General features: G+C 38.1%; 1 protein-coding gene across 1 annotated transcript in view; it reads left to right on the forward strand.

Annotated features, from left to right (window-relative positions):
- The window catches only part of mTor (serine/threonine-protein kinase Tor), a 704,297-nt gene that overhangs the window by 396,844 nt on the left and 284,112 nt on the right, over positions 1–23,341 (forward strand). Inside the window, exon 28 of the mRNA XM_090387576.1 lies at positions 6,250–6,392. Within this exon, the coding sequence (XP_090243702.1) occupies positions 6,250–6,392 (143 nt within the window). The remainder of the gene's footprint in view (positions 1–6,249; positions 6,393–23,341) is intronic.

Below are 23,341 nucleotides of genomic sequence, written 5' to 3' on the forward strand. Positions count from 1 at the left end.
TCAACGACAAGTCAGTCTACAACTTTGACACCGACCAAATGAGAAAAGCACCATCAACTGATGTTGAGCAAGAGAATGACATTCAAAAAACACCTGAAGAAGAATCCTCAAGTAGACCCTCTCCCTCTGCGGAAGAAAATGAAGATTTTTTCAACGTTTGAAAGAAACTGAAAATATCAATATCAAAAATCTTAAAAAAAGAGAATTACCCCAGTTGTGACATCAGAACAAAGGGACACTGCCCCCAGACCTTGCAGCATAGACCCACTACATAATGACAAAAGGTAGTGTGAGGACTATCAAACATCACGGAAGGGATAAAACCCCATAATGACAGCCAGTAGACTTGATTATGACCCCAAGATAATGACCAGAAAATAGGACCCAGACCACATGCAGTCTGGAAGGATGACATCCCAGATTTAACCCCCTATTAGTGTCTCACCTAGATGAGACTCAACAGTCAGCTTTTTAGGGCCTGCAAACTGATGGAGACGACGTACGGTGGCACTCTCCCACCGGAACAGCCTATTGGCGACCCAAATCTGCACTCTCTTGAGCGGATCTTTCTTTCCAAACTCCTGGGGAGGAGAGGCTTGCCTCTCTTTGCCTCCCCAATTTTCTCACTCTGGTGGGGCACAGGCATGCCTCACTACCTGCAGGGGCTATCTACTCCATCAGCCCCTTATTTCCAATTTCTTCCCCCCAGTCTTCACCCCCCAAACTTTTGTCTTGCACAGCGTTTAAGCCCTACATTTCAAAATCAAAAGGGAACATCAAAATTCTTGCCCGAACCTATTTGGTTTTTAAAACTCACTTTCACCGCACAGCCCCACGTCGCATACTATTAATACTAACTTGCTAAGTACGCTTCTTGATTAGACCGGGGTTCGAGCCCGTCACCACCAAATACGGAGGATGCGGAAAGGTCAGGGAATGACCACCGCATATCCCGGAGCAATATGGCCTTAGTTGCTAATGCTCCTAAAAACCAAAATAACAACAAAATAACAACAATAACTTGCTAAGTATCACTAATATCAACCTCGATTTATTTATTTATTATTATTATTATTTCTTTTATTTTATTTATTTATTTTTTTTTTGGTCCTAGCCCCTGAAATCCCAGGAAAGTAAGTGGCAAGACCAGCCAGAGTACAAATATTGGTAACACCCGGCCGGCCTCCCTGTGGCGGGTATTGGTAACGCCGGGTCTCACTAGGGGCCCGGCGGCTAACAGGCCAGATGAACAATGGGCACAACAAACTACACAGTACATATCCCTCACACTTTTAAATCTCTGGCTTGTCCGATACAGAGAATATACGCGGAGATGGAAGAAATCCCAGGTGCCGTCAGACCCCGAACATACCTAATACCTAATATTATTGTAAACTATCCAGAGGATTTAACAGTGGATATGAAGACATTTATTACAAAATATGGTGCTTGCAAGCCAAGAGGACCATTTCCAAAAAATAACAAAAATAGATCATTTTTGGTAAAATATTATTCAGCCACTAGTAAATCTGGATTAAAAATGAACATACAATGGTTGTACTACTCCAAAAATTGGATTCCGTATATTGCGAGCCATGCTAGATGTTTTATGGAACTAGATTTAACAGGACGAAAGGCATCAGTGATTGGCAAAGTTTGTCTACTAAATTTCAAGGAGCATGAAAATAGCTGTAAGCACGTAGAGGCATGCATCATGAAAGAAACATGGAAAATAAATACAGGGCTTGATAGAATTATAGAAGAAAATTTGCATGAACAATGTAATTTTTGTAGAAAAATATTAGAATGGGCAATTAAAATAATCCTAAAATTTAAAAATATTCCTTGGCTAAATGCCCAAGAGTATGAAAGATTTGTTTACGCATGGTTACTACACTTGCATCATTTATACTAACCAGGTAGTATGAATGCATCGTTTAATTATATCTCATATTGTGAATCAACCTTCACAATGAGTGGCCAAAGTATTGCTCTGTTTTAAATAAGTAACGCTTCACCAGTGGAGAAGACTAATGTTACTTATTCTCGGCAGGCGGATACCACCACCCAGATAAATTCGAAGAAGTCAGAAGCTAAATTCATTAGAAGCTATCCGGATTAAAAATAATATTGAAAATTTTGATTTTGTGTTAACCACCGTACTGATAGAAAAAAATCTTGTCAAGTATTAATTCAACATCAACGAATATGGATATTGGTCAAGCTGCATTGGGCATAGAAACATTGTATAATCGAGTGAAAAAGAATTAAGAAATGAATTTTAAAATATCGTCAAGAACACATCATCTATTGCATAGAAATGGGACATACCTTGTCAGTTTGTAAATAAGCGGAGGAGATTTGTTAAGAAACATATTGATGAACTGGCAGTGGACTACCAATTTGAAATGCAGAACTGCTCTTTAAAGTTAACATTTTTTATTGTGTAATTGACTTAGTGACAACGGAACTTCACAAAAGGTTTCAAGGACTACAGTTTCTGACTTGTTTGCATTACTGACTCGAACTCAATTAATCCAAATGAATGACAATTCTGTTATAAAAAATTCAGAGAAGGTGCAAAAGAAATTTTCAAGTGACTTTTCAAAATCAGTTTCAATACAATTACTATTTTGCATAAGTCACTAAAAAGTGAAATTTTCAAAAATTAAAACTATTCTCAAATTTGCAGAACTACTCGTAGTAAAATACTACTATATCAGTGTTACTTTATATGTGAATATTTTTATATAAAAATATATATGTGTATATTGTTTTTAGTGGGGGGAGATTGTCAAGTCAATGTTCTGCATTGGAGTACTAAGAATTTGGTCACTTTAACCAAACATATTTTCAGGGGGGCCCACACTAAACTTTGCATTTGGGTCCCACTTTTTCTAGTTACGCCACTGATTTGCACATCTGTAGTCAGTGTGGACTTCCCCCTAAATTCAATGATACCTTCATAATTATGGCTAAGGGTTTGCTTATTTCCTTTGCTGCCTCCTTTAATATAACTGGATAGATCCCATCCACACTAGGTGCTTTTCTTATGTTTAACTTCAACAATTTTTCCTCCACTTTGCTCTGTTCTCAGTTATTACAGAATCATTTAGCTCCATGTTAAAGTTTAATAAGTTTCTGTTCTCCACTTCTTTATAGAATTCTTCGTGTGTGAATGTAGATGCAAAATACCCATTCAGTTTATCAGCTACCTGAGCGTTATCATCAATAGTCAAACCATGTATGTTAAGTGGACCAATCTGATTCATCTCTTTCCTTCTAGAGTTTATATAAATAAAGAAGTCTTTGTTGTTTTTCTTTGCATCCTTTGCCAAAGATTTTTTTGTAATCTGCCTTTGCTTGCCTAACCTCCTTTGTGACTTGTTTACAGGCTAGCTTATATCTACCATAGGCTTCTATGTCACTTGATAATTTATATGCATCTTTCTTGTCTTCCACAAGTCTCATTAGTTCATCTGACATCCATTTTGGCTAAACCTTGAACAATATTTCTTGATCGGTATTAAAAGCCTAGTAACTTCCAATATTAATTCTTTGAATGCTTCCGATTTAGAATTTGCTGTTAGTAACATCATCAGTTGGTCCCACTGTATAGAATTTACAAAATGTCTGAGACGACTTTTGTAATCTCATTTACAAAAACAAAAACCTTTCCCTTTACCCCGATGGTAATTACATCTTTAAGTAAATCCCATGTCAATACGCTGTGATCACTGCCACCTAGTGGTTCCTTTATCTGCAGATTCTTAATGCATCAATATTCACTGCTGATAATCAGATCAAGAGTATTACTCCATCTGGTTGCCCCTTGTACATATTGCTGTAGAAAACAGTTATCCAATAAATCCACAACAAAAGTCTTGTGGTGTGTGAGTGACAACCCATAAGTTCCAGTCAATATCTGGAAAATTAAAAATCCTGTATTATAAGACATTCTGATCTACTGACCCACTATTTCTCTGTATGGTTGTTTGTTGTATTCATCTCAGTTTTTAAGCCTACAACACACTCGTATTCTCAATTTTGTTTTTCCAATGCTTATGTCACACCAAACTGACTCAACATTATGGCCATCAGTGTCAACTCAATGCGCACTGCCTTAGATTTCATGTGCTTCTTAACTAAAAGCATAACCTCATCCCACTCTCCTGTTTTTTGTGTTCTTTATTTTCTCTTCCCCACCTCCCAAACCAATCTTTTTGCCTGGTGGACTCTACCACCACAAATTTTTCTCTGTTCTTAACTGTTCCCCTACACCCACAATGAAGTATGGGCTCCTCTCACATGGGTACCCCTTTACTCCTTTAACTTCCTACTTCCAGGTGGAAAGTCTTCCTATCGTCCACCTTCTTTAACTTTATCTGTTATTTTCCTGCCAGCCCATCTGAATTACTCCATTTTTCACTTTCCAGAGTTTATTTCCCCCCCTTTCTTTGCACCTTCCCTGGCAAGGTCAGGACTCGCCCAGGGTTTATCTACACCAGAGATCTTTATATTCCCTACAACATGTGGCCTGCCTCATCAAGACAAGGACGGGAAATGTGGGTCTGCCAGGGCCACATGGCTAAATGCCCGGAGGAACAATAGACCAACACAATGCAACACTACACTACGAAACCAGCTCTGATCTTTACTGAGTTTGTTCTCTGTAAAGAGTACAAACTGTAAAGACCAGAGATAATGACTGGAGTGAATGAACCCAGTGCGACACAGTATTCAGATGCAGAGTTGGGGACCCCCTGGTGCCACTTGAAAATTAACACTATACACTATGTCCTTTCTGTATGCATTGTATACCTTCTATCTGAATGACACGTCTCTGATATCCCAACAATATCTGCATTTGATGTCTTGACTAGCACTTCAAATTCTTCAAGTTTGTTTATGCATCTGTTCTTAATCTTTACTATGCATCTGTTACCCTAACCCAGCTGATGTATTTCCCTCTTCCATGATTTCCCAGATATTGATATTTAATTTCCCAGATATTGACTGGAATTTGGGGGCTGGTTACTCACGCACTAGCAGGACTTTTGTGGATTTATTGGATGATTGTTTTCTACATCAGCATGTTCGGGAGGCAACTAGAGGGAGTAATACTCTTGATTTGATTATCAGCAGTGATTCTTCTTGCATTAAGAATCTGCAGATAAATGAACCAGTAGGTGGCAGTGATCACAGTGCGCTGAAGTGGGATTTACTCAAAGAGGTAACTACCATTAGGGGTAAAGGGAAGGGTTATTGCTTCCGTAAAGGCGACTACGATGGACTGAGACAGTATTTAAATTCTATACAGTGGGACCAACTGATGATGTTACCAACAGCAAATTCAAAATGGGAAGCATTCAAAGAACTTGATGATGACCCACAGTAGGCCTCGATATCCCCCGTAACTTGCTTTCTGAGCTGCTGCATGTTCCGAAATATTCATGTAACAAATTCTTGTTTTGCAAATTACACAGTTGAAAAAAAGGAATATATTATTCAGTGTAAATCAGTTATTATTCAGTGTAAATTCACACTTGTCTGTTTCTTTTCCAGCTCAGTAAACTTTATTTTAAAATATATTTTTGATCATGAAAAGTAACCCTGACCGAATTTTGTCAGTATCGTGCTTTTCCAAGTTGAAATGTTGCAAAGTTCACATTGCAACAAACATACCCATAATTACAACTGATGTTGACCTGTAAAACTGGAAATAGAAAAGCTACTGAGTTTAGTTCTGTTGGTATTCTTCCATACTTCAAACATCCACTCCAATCACTTAAAGTTGTTTCCATAACTCAGGAAAATGAAGCATAATAGAATGTGCTAAGTTACATCAACAGTGGTTAAAATTATGAGACTTGTATTTGAAGAAAATGTACAAGAATAATTACATTATTGCTGCAGTTTAATGCACTTTTTATAGGAAAAACATTGTACCAGTGAAATATATTTTCACATATTTTTTAAATATATTTTTGCATATTTATTGAGTGGAATATTTATGTACATTTTTAACTATGACCATAGAATTTCTTTATATTTGTCATTAGGGCATACTCACACTAATGAACTTTTACCATATTTAATATTTTACAGAGCTAAAATGTCTACAACTTTGTTTTCATTGCATGTAGAAATCAGTAAACACTATGACTGATAACTCTAAATATATTATAGCAAGGAATTACTTAAAATGTAATATCTCTAAGTTTTAATCTGCATTAATATTTCATCTAGGCATGGACAGCAACAAGACGAGTTTCTAAAGATGATTGGTTAGAATGGCTTCGACGAATGAGTATTGAACTGTTAAAAGAATCTCCTTCTCCTGCACTTCGCTCCTGTTTAGCACTCGCTCAGTCGTACAATCAGTTACCTAGGTAATTTAAATAAAAAAAATCCATGAAATCATTTTGGTTTAAATATCTGTTACTATGATTTTTTTTTTTTTTTTTTATGGAACACAGTTATTTTCAAAATAATTGGTAGAATAGCATATTTATTTTCCAAAAAGCATAAATAGCACTGAACATGATTTTTACTGGCTGTAAACTGTCGTTATATTTTGATTCCAAACCAATCATATTGGTTTGGAATCAAAACTGATTTATGTTTGTCCTGGTCCATTGCATTTTTCAAAACCTGGGCTTCATGGAACTTGCTGTAGTGTACCATGACAGCCTGTGTTGCCACTTAAGAAAGTTATATGTTGTTAAACATCGTAATTGGTTTCATTGTTGATAGGTAATGTGATATATACACTATCCTAGCAAAAGTAGTTTGCCTTTAGCCAGCGGGTGGTTGGTAGGTGGAACAGACTTCCATCCCTTGTCGTGGAAGTTGATAGCCTAAATAAGTTTAAGGCTCGGCTGGACAGGTATTTCGAACGAACAGAGGGGTGAAGTGGAAGTGGTTATTTTTTATTTATTTATTTTACTTTAATTAGGAACAATAATAGAGATATCACAATCATGCAAAATAGATTGACAAGGTGCGTAGAGTTTTAAAGAGCTTTAATTATTTGATGCCTTATCAGCAATTTACCATTGTTTTACAACAGCTACATGATTGAACTTTGCAGTGTTGGATGTAGCCATTGTAGTGAAAAGGTGGAAGAACAAGGGTGCCATAGGTGTGCACAAGTGGTCAGATTGGCCAGAAACAATACCATCAGCTATCTTAGTACAGTGTACCTACAGTGAAGTTCCAGAGGAAGTAGAGTCATAGTGGGGGGGGGGGGGTCCTTGCTTCTTGTGGTTTAAACTCGGACTGTTTGTTGTAGTGATAAAATCATTAGTGGTTGAGTTGTACACATATGTCTTTGCCTTTTCCATGCTACCAACATTGTGACAATTCATTTAATGTTTTTGTGATTCGAAATAGGTTTGTATGGGGCAAAACATTATCATGTTCCAGCATGATAATGCCTCACCCCGTAAAGTTCAAGTATGGAGACATCTGAAAAAAATGTATCGAGCTTCTTGAAAGAGTCCAAAGATAGGCAACTCAAATTAATGAGATTAGCAGAAGGATGACCATATAAAGAAAGACTCCGATTATGTGGGCTACAAAGCTTGGCACCTCAGAGGTTACCTGATTGAGGTTTATAAGGCTCTGACTAATCCTGAGAAGGATTAGTAAAATGAATGAAGGTGGAATTCTGAATGTTCTAAAGAATTCCAGAACTAGGAGTCATAAATTCAAATTACAGGGCTTCAGGTTTACATTAGACTGTAGGAAGTTTTCTTTTAGCCAGAGAGTCATTGATAGCTGGAACAAGTTGCCCTCACACGTAGTTGAGGCTGGCAGTTTGAATAAATTCAAGGGTCAACTGGACACTTAATGTGTGAAGAGGGAAGCATATAATTTGTGTTTTCTTATCTACTCGGTTGGTTTTTTTTTTTTTTTTTTTTTTCAATGTAGCAAAAGCCTGTGGTTTCCTTGCACTATATGGTGAATACTATTACCATTACTATATAAAGTCCAGCAGTTTGCCAAACTCTCCCAGCATCCATACATGAATGTAGTTGAACAACTTTTGAATGAATGAACTGAAATGCGAAACCAAGGCAAGGCCAACACTCTTCTCAGAGAATTGTTTTAAAATGTTCCACAATGGATCAGTATCATAATTGGGAAGAAAGTTTGACCTAATACTCTCTTAATTTGTTCATTGAAACTTATGTTATTCCAAAAATGTGATGGTGTTTGAATAATTCTTGTAGGATTTGTGCGTGTGTGTGTACACACATTTTCCTATCAAAGGCAATGGGACACTTCTGAACATAATATGTATTTATTCAAAAAAATTAAGTGTTGGCCCACCTCTAGTCATAACAACTGCTTCAGTGTGTTGTGGAGGACTTTAGTAGAAAGTTGGTGGTATTGTGCTACACTCCTTTAAAACATTTATGAGGTCCACTAACACAGAGGGTGATCTTGACCATGCCTTAATTCTATAATCCACTTAATTCTGAAGATGTTCATTTAGGTTGAAGTCTGATGTTATTCTTTTCTAACCATGCATTCACACTCCTGGCTATGTGACATAGTGTTCTCATATTGGAAGGTGTAAGGGCTGCTCCCATAAAAATTAGTGAGTGAGGTGAGCAGCCATCTCAATGGAGGTGGCTCTTATCAATAAGTATTATGTGCCTATTTGTTTCTTGTGCTTGGTGCCAAAATGTTGAATGTTTAAATTGTATTCACAATTCCCTGCATCAGAGGAGTGTTCACTGATTCTTCTTAATAAGATAGTATTGGGACACAAAATGAGAAAATATCTTGTTAGAATAAAAAGAAATTTTTAGTATTGAGTGTGAATACCTGCCCCTCAAGTATTGAGTGTGAATACCTGCCCCTTTGAATGACATCAGTAACCCTCAATTTTTTACAGGTTATGTGGTTACTTGAATTTTGCACCACTCCTCCCATAAGACTAGATTTCTGTGTGAATTGGGATATCTTGTCCCATCTCTCAGTTGTTCTGAAATATCCTGAGCATGTCCAGTTGGATTCAGACCTGAGTTCTGGACTTTAAAAGGGCAGGTTCATCACATTATTTTTCTCAAGCCATTTTGTACTGACTGGGTTTTGTGACACAGAACATTACTGCAATGCAGTAAGTCAGAATTGTACATTATGTCACAGTAGACAGTTGGATTCATAGTTTTATCTATAATGGCTGGTGCACCAAAAGGCCAAACCACATAAAGGACCAATACCATCACACTGCTGCTACCAATCTTCATTATTGATGCAATACAACATGATATTGCCAAAGTAGATAAGAGATGTCTTTGTGTGTACTCGATGTAAAGAGTGTGAGAATATTAGGCACCAACTCAGCATTGTTATGGGCCTTTATGAGAGGAGCAGAGCTTGAAGAACAGGGTGGATACCCTAGAAGGATTTAAATTGGAGGGACCTATCAAGCTCTAAGCTGCCCACATCAATGCCAGAGCTTGCACTTCATCATCAGGCAACAGAGCAAGCAAGCAACCCACAAAGCAGAATGCTGGTCCTACAGGAGCTAGTTGTTTTCAGTGACTCTATTATCAAGGAAACGGAAAATATATTGTGCAAAAAGGATAGGTGAAATTGGACCAGGGGATATGACTGCCAGAGGCAAAGTTGATGATGTTGTAGAAACAACAACAACAACCACCAAGTAGATAAGAAAACACAAATTATATGCTTACCTCCTCACACACACACACATAAGTATCCAGTTGACCTTTGAATTTATCCAAACTGTCAGCCTCAACTAACTTGAAGGCAACTTGTTCCAGCTACCAACAACTCGCTGGCTTAAAGAAAATTTCCTACAATCTAATCTAAGCCTGTAATTTGAATTTATGACCCCTAGTTCTGGAATTCTTAAATTCTTTGTAACATATAGTGTATAGTTTTAGTTGTAATGCGGCTCTGAGGGTTCCCCTAACTGTGCATCAATCAATGCTATGAATACATACTTTGTAAAGACCAAATTTATGTAGGTTAGTTAGTATTCGTGTGGGTTGTGTTGTTCATCCAGCCTCTTAGCCTAGGGGGTTGTGTTTTCACACAGAAATCTGTAGTTTACCATCCAGTGCCACAAGGAGTTTGGCCGGCCAGTAGGGGTATAAAGCACTGGCGGGGCAAACCTTGTGGTAGCCAAGGCTACAGACAGAGAGAACCCAGAAAAAAAAAGAAAGAAACAGAAGAGAATAGTGTGGAGAAGGGAAGTGGGAGGGGGTTAAAGTGGTAGAGAGAAAGAGGAGGCAGCAGTGAAGGCACCAACCTGATTGAAAGGGGGGACAGAAGAGGGCTTCCCAGAACAGGATGGGCATCCTGCTCTGGAAGTGGGAGGTGATAGTTGGCAGTGGGGTAACTCACCAGATGAAGAGAGAGGGTGCCACCTAGGATGGGGGAGGGGTGTGAGAGAACAACTAACCCAGGTGGTAGAAGTGAAAGTTCACAGGGAAAGGGATCTCTATATGGGAGCTTCCGTTTGTTTCTCTGTCCTTTTGCCTAACGTTGTACTGACATCGGTGTCAACTGGATGCACTTTAGATTTTGTGTCTCTTAACTAACAGCATAACCCCTCCTCCCTTCCAATTCTGCCTATCCTTTCTGTACACTACTACTACTACTACACATTGTACTCCCCAAATTCCAATTCTGCACTGCTTATATCAGTGTGACACCATGTCTCTGATATGCCAACAATATCTGCCTTTGACATCTTGACCAGCACTTCAAATTCATCAAATTTATTTACTATACTCCTACCATTGGTGTACATGCAAGTATACATGCATGAATACTTGCATGTATAAGGTCACCAATGTTCAGGTTGTGTATGTTTGATATCATTTGTCCCCCACATGAATAATAATTCTCTCTCTCTTTACCTCCCTTAAAATCTGATAATCTGTTGGTAACATCATCGATCATTGCTCCCGGCAAACACACTGTTTCTAGAACACCTATCTTTATTACAAAAAATGTTACCCATTTCCCTGACAATAGAATCACCCAATAAAACTAGATCACCTTTGACCAGAGCAGTCTGCGACTGACTATTCTTTTCTGAGTACAGAATCGCGGGTGCATCACTTGGCAGGTCAGGAGATACTTGTCCCTGATGAGTGCCCAGTTAAATTTGTTTCTAGGGCAAGCATTCTCTTCTTCAGTGACTCATTCTTCTCGTAACACACAAAGTTGTAATTTGAGATCGGTACATCCTTACATTGGTTGCAAAGAAACGAATCACCAAAGGATCTAGGTCTGTCTACTAGACCACCTTAGAATACATGGCAAGGCTGTACAAATGATGAAGTCGCAACTCATACCAGAAATGCCTGTAGGCATTTCCTTTTGAGTCCTGATGTCCCTGAACTTTCTATTGCAAGTGGATCTTGTAGCAACCATAATTTAAGTAAAATTTTAACTTTACAAAGATTGCAGAATTAAAATTTACAATATATTTTTATGTTAACAAAATATTATAGAAATTAAACTGTTGACTAAACTTAAATCACTAAAGAAGTTAAATTTAAACTACCATACGAAAGTTACGAAATTCCCACCAGAATATTGATAACAAAGACTATATGAATATTAAGCTGTAGCTTTCCAAATACTTTAGAAAATTTAAACTTACAATATGGATACAATACAGTACTTTTAACCACTAGTGAAATTAAATTTAAGCTACCCAATGAAAGTTAAGAAGTTCCTGCCAGAATATTAAGCTGCTGCTTTCTAAATACAAAAATAAACTAATCTATGTAACCCAGGGGCTCACATCTGGTGAGTATGTGCTTGGCCCACCCAGGGTCCTGAGCTGGATATCATCATTCTTCTCTTTCTTGGCGATTCCCTTCTCTCCCTCTCTCTCTATCTCAGTAACTCAGATTTTTTTTTTTTTTTTTTTTTGGCTAGTGCAGCAAAAGCTTCAGGCTTCCTTGCACCATATGGCTAATGATAATAATCATATGTGACTACAGGAATTCAAACTATATAACTACAGTTTAATAGACTTAACAACAGCTGCCAGTAGAGGTGAAAGTGGTTCTTGCACTGCTTCTATTGGAATGAACAGCAGCCCGGAAAGCAAGGTGCCAAGGATTTCAAGGCTGCTGGGAGTCGCCATGGAACCTGTAAATACAAGGGCTGTGTTAGGGTCACTAAGAGTAAGAACAGGTGCATGTACACCACTGCTAAGAGTATAGTAAATAAATTTGATGAATTGAAGTGCCAAATGTGGGCATAGTTGGGACATCAGAGATGGAGTGTCACACAGATATAAGGAATGCAGAATTTGAATATGGGCAGTACAATGTGTACAGACAGGATAGAAAGGGAGGAGGAATTATGCTATTAAGAAGCACATAAAATCTAAAGCAGCTCATCCAGTTCACATGGGTGGCCAGCGTAGTGTTGAGTCAGTTCGGCACTGGGAAGGCAAAAATGAGAATAGGAGTGTCTTAAAAGCCTGATTGACTCAGATGAGTACAGCGAACAGCTGTACAGAGACATAGAGTGGGATATTAAATCAGAATGTCTTAAAATGGAAGATTTTCACTTTGCAGATATTGATTAGAACTTGTGGATTGGTCACTCGCACACTAGCAAAACTTTTGTGGATTTCTTGGATAACTTTTTTACAGCAGCATATTTAAGAGGCAACCAGAGGGAGTAATACTCTTGATCTGATTATTAGTAGCAATTATTCATGCATTAGGAATTTGCACATAAAGTAAACACTAGGTGGCAGTGATCACAGTGTATTGGCAGGGGATTTACTTAAAGTAGTAACTACCATCAGGGATAAAGGGAAAAGTTTTTACTTTTGTGAAAATGACTACAGTGATCTCAGACAACTTTTAAATTCTATATAGCGGGACCAACTGATGATGTTACCAACAGCAAATTCTAAATGGGAAGCATTCAAAGAATTAATCGTAGAAGCTACTAGGCTCTTAATACCAACTAAGAAATGCTATTCAAGGTTTAGGGAAATGCTTTTCAAGGTTCAAGGTATATGGATGTCAGATGAACTAATGAGACACATGGAAGAGAAGAAAAATGCATTGGATGCACATAAATTATCCTCGACACAGAAGCTTATGGTAGATATAAGCTAGTCTGTAATCAAGGTACAAAAAAGGTTAGTACAAAGCAGATTACAAGAAATCTTTGGCAACAGATGCAAAGAAAAACAGCAAAAAATTCTTTATTTATATAAACTCCAGAAGGAAGAGGACAAATCAGATTGATCCACTTGATATCGATGGTATAACTGTTGATAATCCTGCTAAGATTGCTGACATACTGAATGAGTATTTGCATCTACATTCACATGTGAGAAATTCTGTAGGGAAGTGGAGAACAGAAGCTTATTAAACTCTGTTAGGGAGCTAAATGATTTTGTAATAGCTGAGAGCAAAGTGAAGGCGAAATTGTTGAAGATAAACATAAGAAATGCTCCTGGCACTGATGGGATATATCCAGTTATATTAAAGGAGGCAGCAAGGAAAGTAAGCAAACGCTTAGCCATAATTATGAGATTATCCTTGGATTCAGGGAAGATCCCAGTGGACTGCAGAAGTGTAAATATGTATCCCCAATTCACAAAGAGGGATCAAAGGGTGACATGAGTAAGTATAGACCTGTTAGTTTAACTTCTCTTGTGGGGAAGGTAATGGAATTACTGGTTAAAGAAGCACTGCAGGATTATCTAGACAAGACTGCAGTTATAGGTCAGACACAGCATGGGTTTGTTAAGGTGAAATCTTGCCTGCCCAGTTTGGTTGGATACTATGATGTGGTCACAAAGGAACTGGATGCAAAAAATAATTTTGATATCATGTACAGGCAACCCCCACATAACACGGTATTTCTACAACACGATAACACTATTGATTAATTGCGGCAATCCTTTCACAACATGGTACTTATATATCACGGTTTTGCTCTTAACATGGTTAGAGAATTTCAGGAAACCTCGCATAACATGGTATTTTTGAGCATTTGTGCTGAGAAAACTACTATTATTATGTTGGATGCAATTTTTCAACATTTCCATTATTTTTTTGTGAATACCTGCTGTTGACTCACTAGTCATTATGCAAAAAAAATTATTGGGAAATCTCCGTGTTAGTTTTTGTGCTATTGAACTTTTGCTTGTTTGAGAACACACACAAAAAAAATTGCAACTTCGAAGCATTACTAAACTTTGTTCTTAGAACTGTATTTGAATAATTTCTTTGTTTTGAATTAAATTCCAGCCCTAAATTACGCCTAAGTTCCTTAGGCGTAATTTAGGGCTGGAATTTTAAGTTTCATTACTATAATACTCCAGGCCATCCAAAAGATTTAAGTTGTTGAAAATGTTGAAGTACTGTTCCTACCATCCTATACAACTTCTTTAATTCAGCCATTAGATCAAGGCATTATACCTACTGTTAAAACTCATTACATCAGAAAATTTACAATGAATTTTGGAAAAAATTGATTCTGAATCTATTGAAGTGATGGTGGCATGGAAACATTTCTCAATTGTAGACTGTATCGGAATTATAACTTTATCGCTCAAAGAGATAAAACCGTTAACATTAAAACTGTGTTTGAAAAATGTATGACCAGACTCGGTTCATTCAGGAAATATAGTTGAACTGGCAGAAAATGGAATCGGTGCGATAGTAGATATTGTTAAGTTGGTAGGAAGGGGAAGGTTTGATGATATAACTGCTGAAGGCTTCAAGAATTACTAGTAGAGAAAGAGGCTGGTGAAGCGAGTTTGGTGGGAATGGCATCGGAGGTAAATCAAATCAATTCAGAGGGTGATTGAGCAGATTAAAATTCTGAAGTTTCAAATTTTAAACTAAAAAGCACACGGGAAGGCATAAACTTAGCCAAGCAATTAGAATCTTATTTTCTGAATGCAGATCCTTCGACTGAGAAGAACTCAAATTTCAAAGGGAGCTTCAAAATTGCTTAGCTCCATATCATGGAATTTACAAAGATCTATCAAGCAAAAGCAAACAATCCCAGAATACTGATTTTTTAAAGAGAACAGAAGATACATAAAATCTAGATGCTGCAGAAGAAAGTTCAGAAGATGAAGATATTCTGCAACAGAGAAAACCTTCTCGTTTGATTGTGCTTAGCAGCAGTAAAGACAGAAAATTAAATGAACATACATTATCTGACATATATGTATCACGGTTTGTAAGATGTTTGTTCAGTTATTACTATTTTTAATAAAAATTAAGTTTCGAATAGTTATAAAATGATGTATTTTTTTGTAAGGGGGTTATATTCCAAAAGCTTAGCATTAATAGAAGCATATGATGCAAGAAAGCAAGACTATGCAGCATCAGCCAAAACACACACACACACACACACACACACACACACACACACACACACACACACACACACACACACCCATTTCACCCCTTCCAATTCGTTCCAAATACCTGTCTAGCTTAGCCTCAAATTTATTTAGGCTATCAACTTCCGCAACAAAGGATGGAAGTCTGTTCCACCAACCAAATAGCCGCTGGCTAAGGGCAAACTTCCGCACATCTATCCTACACCTGTCTTTTCCTCAATTTGAATTTATGCCCTCTCAGGTGATTATTCTGAGCAAGAGGAAGAATCCCATCACTATTGAGCATGCTCAAACCATTCAAGGCTTTATACACCTAAATCAGATCACCTCACAGGTGCCTAGTTTCCAGACACTGTAATTTGCAAAACTTAAGCTTTTCTTCATAAGAGAAACCCTTTGTTCCATTCACTAATCTTGTTGCCCTTCTCTGTACTCATTCCAACAGTTCTACATCCTTCTTAAAATGAGGCCTCCAGACCTGTATACAGTACTCGAGGTGTAGCCTGACCATTGCCTTATACAAGGAGATAATCACCTCCTTATCCCTGCTAGAAAAATTCCTGTATATCATTGACAAGACACTATGAGCTACTCTTGCAGACCATATGCACTTCTCAGAAAACTTCATATCTGCCTGCACAATTACCCCCAGGTCCTTTTCATTCTCTACCACTGTCAGTGTAGTACCACAGAGTTGATAAGTTACTCCCGGGTTACTGCTTCCCATATGTAGTACTTTACATTTGTCAATGTTAAACTTCATTTGCCACCTCTCAGCCCATCTGCTCAACTTTTCTAGATCCTGTTGCAGCAGCGTACTCTCATTAGTGTCCTTAACAACCCTGCCAACCTTTTTATCGTCTGCAAACTTGGACATTAAGCTTGATATACCATCATCAATATCATTTATAAATACAGAAAACAACAATGGACTCAACACTGAACCCTGAGGGACTCCACTAATAATATTAGTCCACAATGAGCAGTCCATTGATTACCACTCTCTGTCTTCTCCCACTCAACCATCCCTTTATCCATAGCAGCAATTTGCCTCCAATGCCACACTGCTCCAATTTGTTCAGCAGTCTTCCATGTGCAATGGTATCAAAAGCCTTTTAAGATACAAATATATGATATCAAAGTTATTTCCTGCATATCAAAGTTTTTTTTGTTTTTTTTTTTTTTTTTTTTTTTTGTTTTTGTTTTAGCATTTTTTTTTTGTTTTAGTATTAGCATTAGTAGAGGCATCATATGCCTCTACTAATGCTAATACTAAAACAAAAAATACTAAAAGTTACCTGGAATTGATGAAATCCCAGCAGAATTGATTTAAGCTACAGGTGTGAAGGGCGCCGAGTTTTTTCATAAAATGACTGTAAAAATTTGGGAAACGGGACAGTGGTCATCAGATTGGAGGAAATCAATTTTCATCCCCTTACCAAAAAAAGGAGATCTGAAAATTTGCTCAAATCACAGGACTATTAGCCTAATTTCTTATGCTAGCAAGATTCTTCTTAAAATCATATTGAACAGAATCTCAAGAAAACTTGAAGAAATGCCAGAAGAGCAAGCAGGTTTCAGAAGCGGTAGAGGAACCAGAGATTAGATCTTAAGCCTACAACTGATTATTGAAAAATGCAAAGAATTCAATGTTCCAGTCATTTTTTTTTTTTTTTTTTTTTTTTTTTTGATTTGGTAGTTGTTGGCGCATCGGCTTCTGTGGCCATATTGCACCTCCCAAGGTTTTTGCAGTACTTTGATCCAAGCCCGAGGCGGGAATCGAACCCGCGACCTTTGGGTTGCCGGGCAGGTACTTTACCCACTCGGCTAGCCCGGTCGGCATTTTGTGTTTTATAGATTATGAAAAAGCATTTGATTGTGTTCAACATGGGAAACAATGACTGTTATGGGTTTCCCAATCCATATAATTCAGCTGATTAAGTTACTGTACCAGGAACTGTGAGAACGAACATGGGAACATGGACTTTTTCACAATAGGTAACGGTGTCAGGCAGTGCTGTATTTTGTCACCTCACCTTCTTAATCTTTATGCCGAAGATATCATGCATGAAGCTTTGGAAGATTTAGAGACTGGCATCAAAATTGTAGGACTGAAGATAAACAACCTTCATTATGCATCTGATACTGTGCCTAATCTATCCTGAGGAGAGTATTTGAAGCAAGTAAGAAAAAAGGATTGTTTCTGAATGTGTGTAAAACTAAAATTATGGTGATTGGTGATAATCTCGATTCCAGTAAACTGAAGGTTAATGGGCAAGATATCGAAGAAGTTGATGAATTTGATTACTTAGGGTCAAGAATAAATAAAAATAGTCACTGCTCAAACGATGTAAAGAGACGACAGGCAATTGCTAAAACATTAGTCGCTGATCTGATAAAATTATGGAGAGATCATGATCTGCCCCTAAAGACGAAACTGAGAATCATTGATTCGTTAATTTTTCCAGTTGCCACTTATGGATGTGAAGGATGGAATCGGAAAAGAGTTGACAGGAAGAAAATTGAGACATTTGAAATGTGGTGTTACAGGAGAATACTGCGTATTTCTTACTTGGATCGAAGAACAAATAAGTGGGTATTGAATAAAATTGGCAGGCCTAAAATTCTTCTTCATAGCATCAGCAAAAGAAAACTCAAGTTTTTTGGTCATATAGTAAGAAGGGAAAACTTTCTGTTGAAGAATATAATGGAAGGAAAAACCGAGGGGAAGAGATGCAGAGGAAGACCTGCAACTAGGTGGAAGGATGGGATCAATGAACTTCTGGGTATGACACTTTGTGATCCTGCTTGTATAGCACATGGTCGATGCAGTTGGAGGAATTTGTTGGTGTTCACAACAGCTCCTCAGAGAGATATGTGACTGGAAGAAGAAGAAGAACTTATAGGCCTAGTCAAGCTCCTTGGTTTATTTTGAATTTAGATAGCAATTTTGAAAGTTAATACTTAGTGTCCCTAGATTTTAGCATTTGGAACTTGCTGCCATTGTTATATGATACAACGTATATTCCGAACTAGATAGAGTAAGGTTTAACATAAAACAGATTTTGCTCCTTAAAGCTCTTCAAACAGAGAAGTTTTTCCTGATTTATTTTCTGCTTTATTAGTTTAAATTGTCATATTAACTTATTTTCTAGAGTAGCTTTATATTCCTAGTTACGATACTTAGTTTAAAGTTTAACTTAGACAGAGATTTCGTAGATATTACTTAGTATCGGTAACGGTATCAAATCCACGTGTCACAAATTGAACGAAAGGTCTTTTAACCAAATTTAGTCGATTTATTAACCAATTGTTATATCAAATTATCTTCTATAAGTAGATTATAGACCTAGGCAGGATCCTTAGTTTAGTCTAAATTGAGATAGCGAGATTTCGAAGCTAATCAATACTTACGAGTCCGTAGAAATACCGTTCGTGAATTCCCGCCATTTTTACACGATAGCATAAGCTTAGTGTAGTATACTGCATAATATAATATTGTCAATTAATCAGTAAATCTATTAATCTTGATAAACTTTATTGTCAATTAAATTGTATTTTTAACTCTATAAATATATATAACGACTTAATCGTAACAAATAATTAATACATAACTATAGTGGTACACGTGATACGGAAGTTGTATAAAGGGAACACTAGATACCGAAAAAAAAAAAAAAAAAAAAAAATATATATATATATATATAACATAACTGTTTTGGGATATAACTTAAGGATTTAATTTTTGTTTTAAATTTTATTGAATTAAATTGGAATCATGACTCTGACCAGAGCAGCAAAGCAAAAGGCTCAAGCTAATGGGAGTGCTGTGGTTCAGGGGAGAACTGAGGGGGGGCAGTTGCCCTCTGAATCACAGTCTATTAAAATGCACTGTTTGCTTGATGTTTGCGGAGCAGTCGGGTACGGGACATGATACTGCCAAGGGGGATGTCTTTGTGTGTGCACGATGTAAGGAGTGCAAGGAAATCAGGCGACAACTCAGCGTTGTTATGGTCCTTTATGAGACCTTGAAGGACAGGGTGGATGCCCTCGAAGGAAATAAATTGAGGGGCCCATCAAGCTCTCAGCTGCCCACATCAACGCCAGAGCTTGCACTTGGTCATCAGGCAACACAGGGGCAGCCCCCTAGGCAGAATGCGCTGGTCCCACAGGAACTAGTAGTTGTTGGTGACTCTATTGTCAGGGAAACGGGGAACATACTTTGTAAAAAGGATAGGTGGAATAGGACCAGGGTATGTCTGCCAGGGGCAAAGGTTGATGACGTAGTAGAGCGGATATCATCTTTTAAGGGCACAAAGGGTGATATAGTTGTACACGTTGGCACTAATTATATTAAGAGTAGGAGACCGGCGGAATTACTTAGCAAGTACAGGTCACTGTTGAAAAAAAGCCGTGAATTAGGGTTGAACTTGAAAGTGTCTGCAATTCTGCCCAGACACGATAGGAGGGAGTATATGATGAGAACCTTGTCGATCAATTCGGCCCTGGAGGGATTGTGCAAGGCTCAAGGGGTAGAATTTTTTTCAGCCTGGACTGTACTTGTTAACAGGAGAGATTGCTTCTACAGGGATGGGATACACTTAAATAGAAAGGGTGCAAGAATTTTTGCTGATGCTGTCGAGGCAGTGTTAGGTGGGTCGGAAAACTGCTAGTTGGGGGGGATACAAGGACTAATAGATTAACAGTAGCCACTGGCAGAGGTGGAAGTGATTCTTGCACTGCTTCTATTCAAATGAGCAGAAGTCTGAAAAACAAGATGCAGGATATTTCAGAGACTGCTGGTAGTCATTGCGTTACAAGTAAACACATGGGTTGTGTTAGGGTAGCTAAGAATAGAAACAGGTGCATGTATACCTGCGTGTACACCAATGCTAGGAGTTTGGTAAATAAATTTGATGAATTTGAGGTATTGCTCAAAACATCAAAGGCAGATATTGTTGGGATATCAGAGACTTGGTGTCACACAGATATAAGTAATGCGGAACTGGAATTTGGGGAATACAATGTATATAGAAAGGATAGACGGGACAGGAGGGGTTATGCTATTAATTAAGAAACACATAAAGTCAAAGGAAGTGAAGCCAGTTGACATCGATGGACAGGGCAGTGTCGAGTCAGTTTGGTGTGACATAAGCATAGGGAAATCAAAATTGAGAGTAGGAGTGTGCTATAGGCCTAATGACTCTGATGAGTATAATAATATATTGTACAGGGAAATAGAGTGGGCCAGTAAATCAGAGAGTCTTATAATGGGGGATTTTAATTTCCCAGATATTGACTGGAATTTGTGGGTTGGTCACTCGCACACTAGCAAGGCTTTTGTGGATTTATTGGATGATTGTTTTCTACATCAGCATGTTCGTGAGGCAACAAGAGGGAGCAATACTCTTGATCTGATTATCAGTAGTGATTCTTCATGTATTAAGAACCTGCAGATAAATGAACCACTAGGTGGCAGTGATCACAGTGTGTTGAAGTGGGATTTACTCAAGGAGGTAACTACCATCAGAGGTAAAGGGAAGGGTTTTTGTTTTCGTAAAGGGGACTATGATGGTCTGAGACAGTATTTAAATTCTATACAGTGGGACCAACTGATGATGTTACCAACAGCAAACTCAAAATGGGAAGCATTCAAGGAACTAATCTTGGTGGCTACCAGGCTTTACATACCAACTAAGAAATATTGTTCAAGGTTTAGGCCTAAATGGTTGTCAGATGGACTAATGAGACATGTGGCAGAGAAGAAAAATGCATGGGATACATACAAATTAATGGGTGACATGGAAGCCTATGATAGATATAAGTTGGTCTGTAACCAAGTCACAAAGGAGATTAGGCAGGCAAAGGCAGACTACGAAAAATCCTTGGCAAAGGATGCAAAGAAAAACAGAAAGGAGTTCTTTACATACTTGAAAGGGATGAATCAGATTGGTCCACTGGATATTGATGGTTCAACAGTTGAGGATCCTGCTCAGGTGGCTAACAATCTAAACGAGTATTTTGCATCTACATTCACGCATGAGGAGTTATTCAGGAAGGAGAATGATGTAGGTAAAGTAAACATTGGCAGTGAGCTGGATGATTTTGTAATAACTGAGAGGAAAGTGGAGGAGAGATTGTTGAGGATAAACATAAAAAAGGCACCTGGGGTGGATGGGATCTATCCAGTTATATTAAAGGAGGCAGCAAAGGAAGTATGCAAACCCCTAGCCATAATTATGAGAGCTTCTTTGTACTCAGGGGAGGTACCCATAGACTGGAGATGTGCAAATGTAACCCCAATTAACAAAGGAGGATCAAAGGCTGACACAAGTAATTATAGACCTGTTAGTTTAACTTCTGTTCCAGGTAAATTAATGGAGGCACTGGTTAAAGAAGCACTGCAGGATCATCTAGACAAGAATTCAGTTATAGCTCAGACGCAGCATGGTTTTGTTAAGGGCAGGTCTTGCCTGACCAATTTGATTGGATACTATGATGTAGTCACAAAAGAACTGGATGCAGGGAATAACTTTGATATTATATATTTGGATCTTAGAAAGGCTTTTGATACTGTTGCACATGGAAGACTGCTGCACAAATTGGAGCAGTGTGGCATTGGAGGCAAATTGCTGCTATGGATAAGGGGATGGTTGAGTGGCAGAAGACAGAGAGTGGTAATCAATGGACACTGCTCAACGTGGACTAATGTTATTAGTGGAGTTCCTCAAGGTTCAGTGTTGGGTCCATTGTTGTTTTCGGTGTTTATGAATGATATTGATGATGGGATATCAAGTTTAATGTCTAAGTTTGCAGATGATACAAAGGTTGGCAGGGTCGTTAAGGACACTACTGACGCTATGCTGCTGCAACAGGATCTGGAAAGGTTGAACAGATGGGCTGAGAGGTGGCAAATGAAGTTTAACATTAACAAATGTAAAGTACTACATATGGGTAACAGTAACCCCAGAGCAATGTATCAACTCTGCGGTACTACACTGACAGTGGTGGAGAATGAAAAGGACCTGGGGGTAATTGTGCAGGCAGATATGAAGTTCTCTGAGCAGTGCAGACGAGCTGCAAGAGTAGCTCATGGTGTCTTGTCAATGATATACAGGAATTTTTCTAGCAGGGATAAGGAGGTGATTATTCCCTTGTATAAGGCAATGGTTAGGCCACATCTTGAGTACTGTATACAGGTCTGGAGGCCTCATTTCAAGAAGGATGTAGAGCTGCTGGAACGGGTACAGAGAAGGGCAACAAGATTAGTAAATGGAACAAAGGGTTGCTCTTACGAAGAAAGGCTTAAGTTTTGCAAATTACAGAGTCTGGAGACTAGGCACCGGCGAGGTGATCTGATAGAGGTGTATAAGGCTTTGAATGGTTTGAGCATGCTCAATGCCAATGGGATTCTTCATCTTTCTCAGAATAATCACCTCAGAGGGCATAAATTCAAATTGAGGAAGGACGGATGTCGGATAGATGTGCGGAAATTTGCCTTTGGCCAGCGGGTGGTTGGTTGGTGGAACCGACTTCCATCACTTGTTGTCGAAGTTGATAGCCTAAACAAATTTAAAGCTCAACTGGACAGGTATTTCGGACGAACGGAGGGGTGAAATGGGAGAGGGTTTTTTTTTTTTTTTTTTTTGGCTGATGCTGAATAAGCTTGCTTTCTTGCATCATATGCCTCTACTAATGCTAATGCTAATGCTAACTAGATAGCAAAACACGTATCACTGTATTAGAAATCTGTTAGCTAAGTATAGTATAGTATTATCAGTTAATCAGCAAAATTTATTAACTTTTGTTAAATTTCATTGTTAATTAAATTGTACTTAAATAGAATCATTACTCAGACTAGAGCTGCAAAGTAACACTCACAGATTAACCAGAGTGCATTGGCTTGGAGGAAAATCAAAGGAGGTGGTTCTCCAATGCTTTACA

This window comes from Mastigoproctus giganteus, chromosome 13 (genome assembly GCF_048544385.1).
Source record: "Mastigoproctus giganteus isolate SK-2022 chromosome 13, ASM4854438v1, whole genome shotgun sequence".
Taxonomy (NCBI): domain Eukaryota; kingdom Metazoa; phylum Arthropoda; class Arachnida; order Uropygi; family Thelyphonidae; genus Mastigoproctus; species Mastigoproctus giganteus.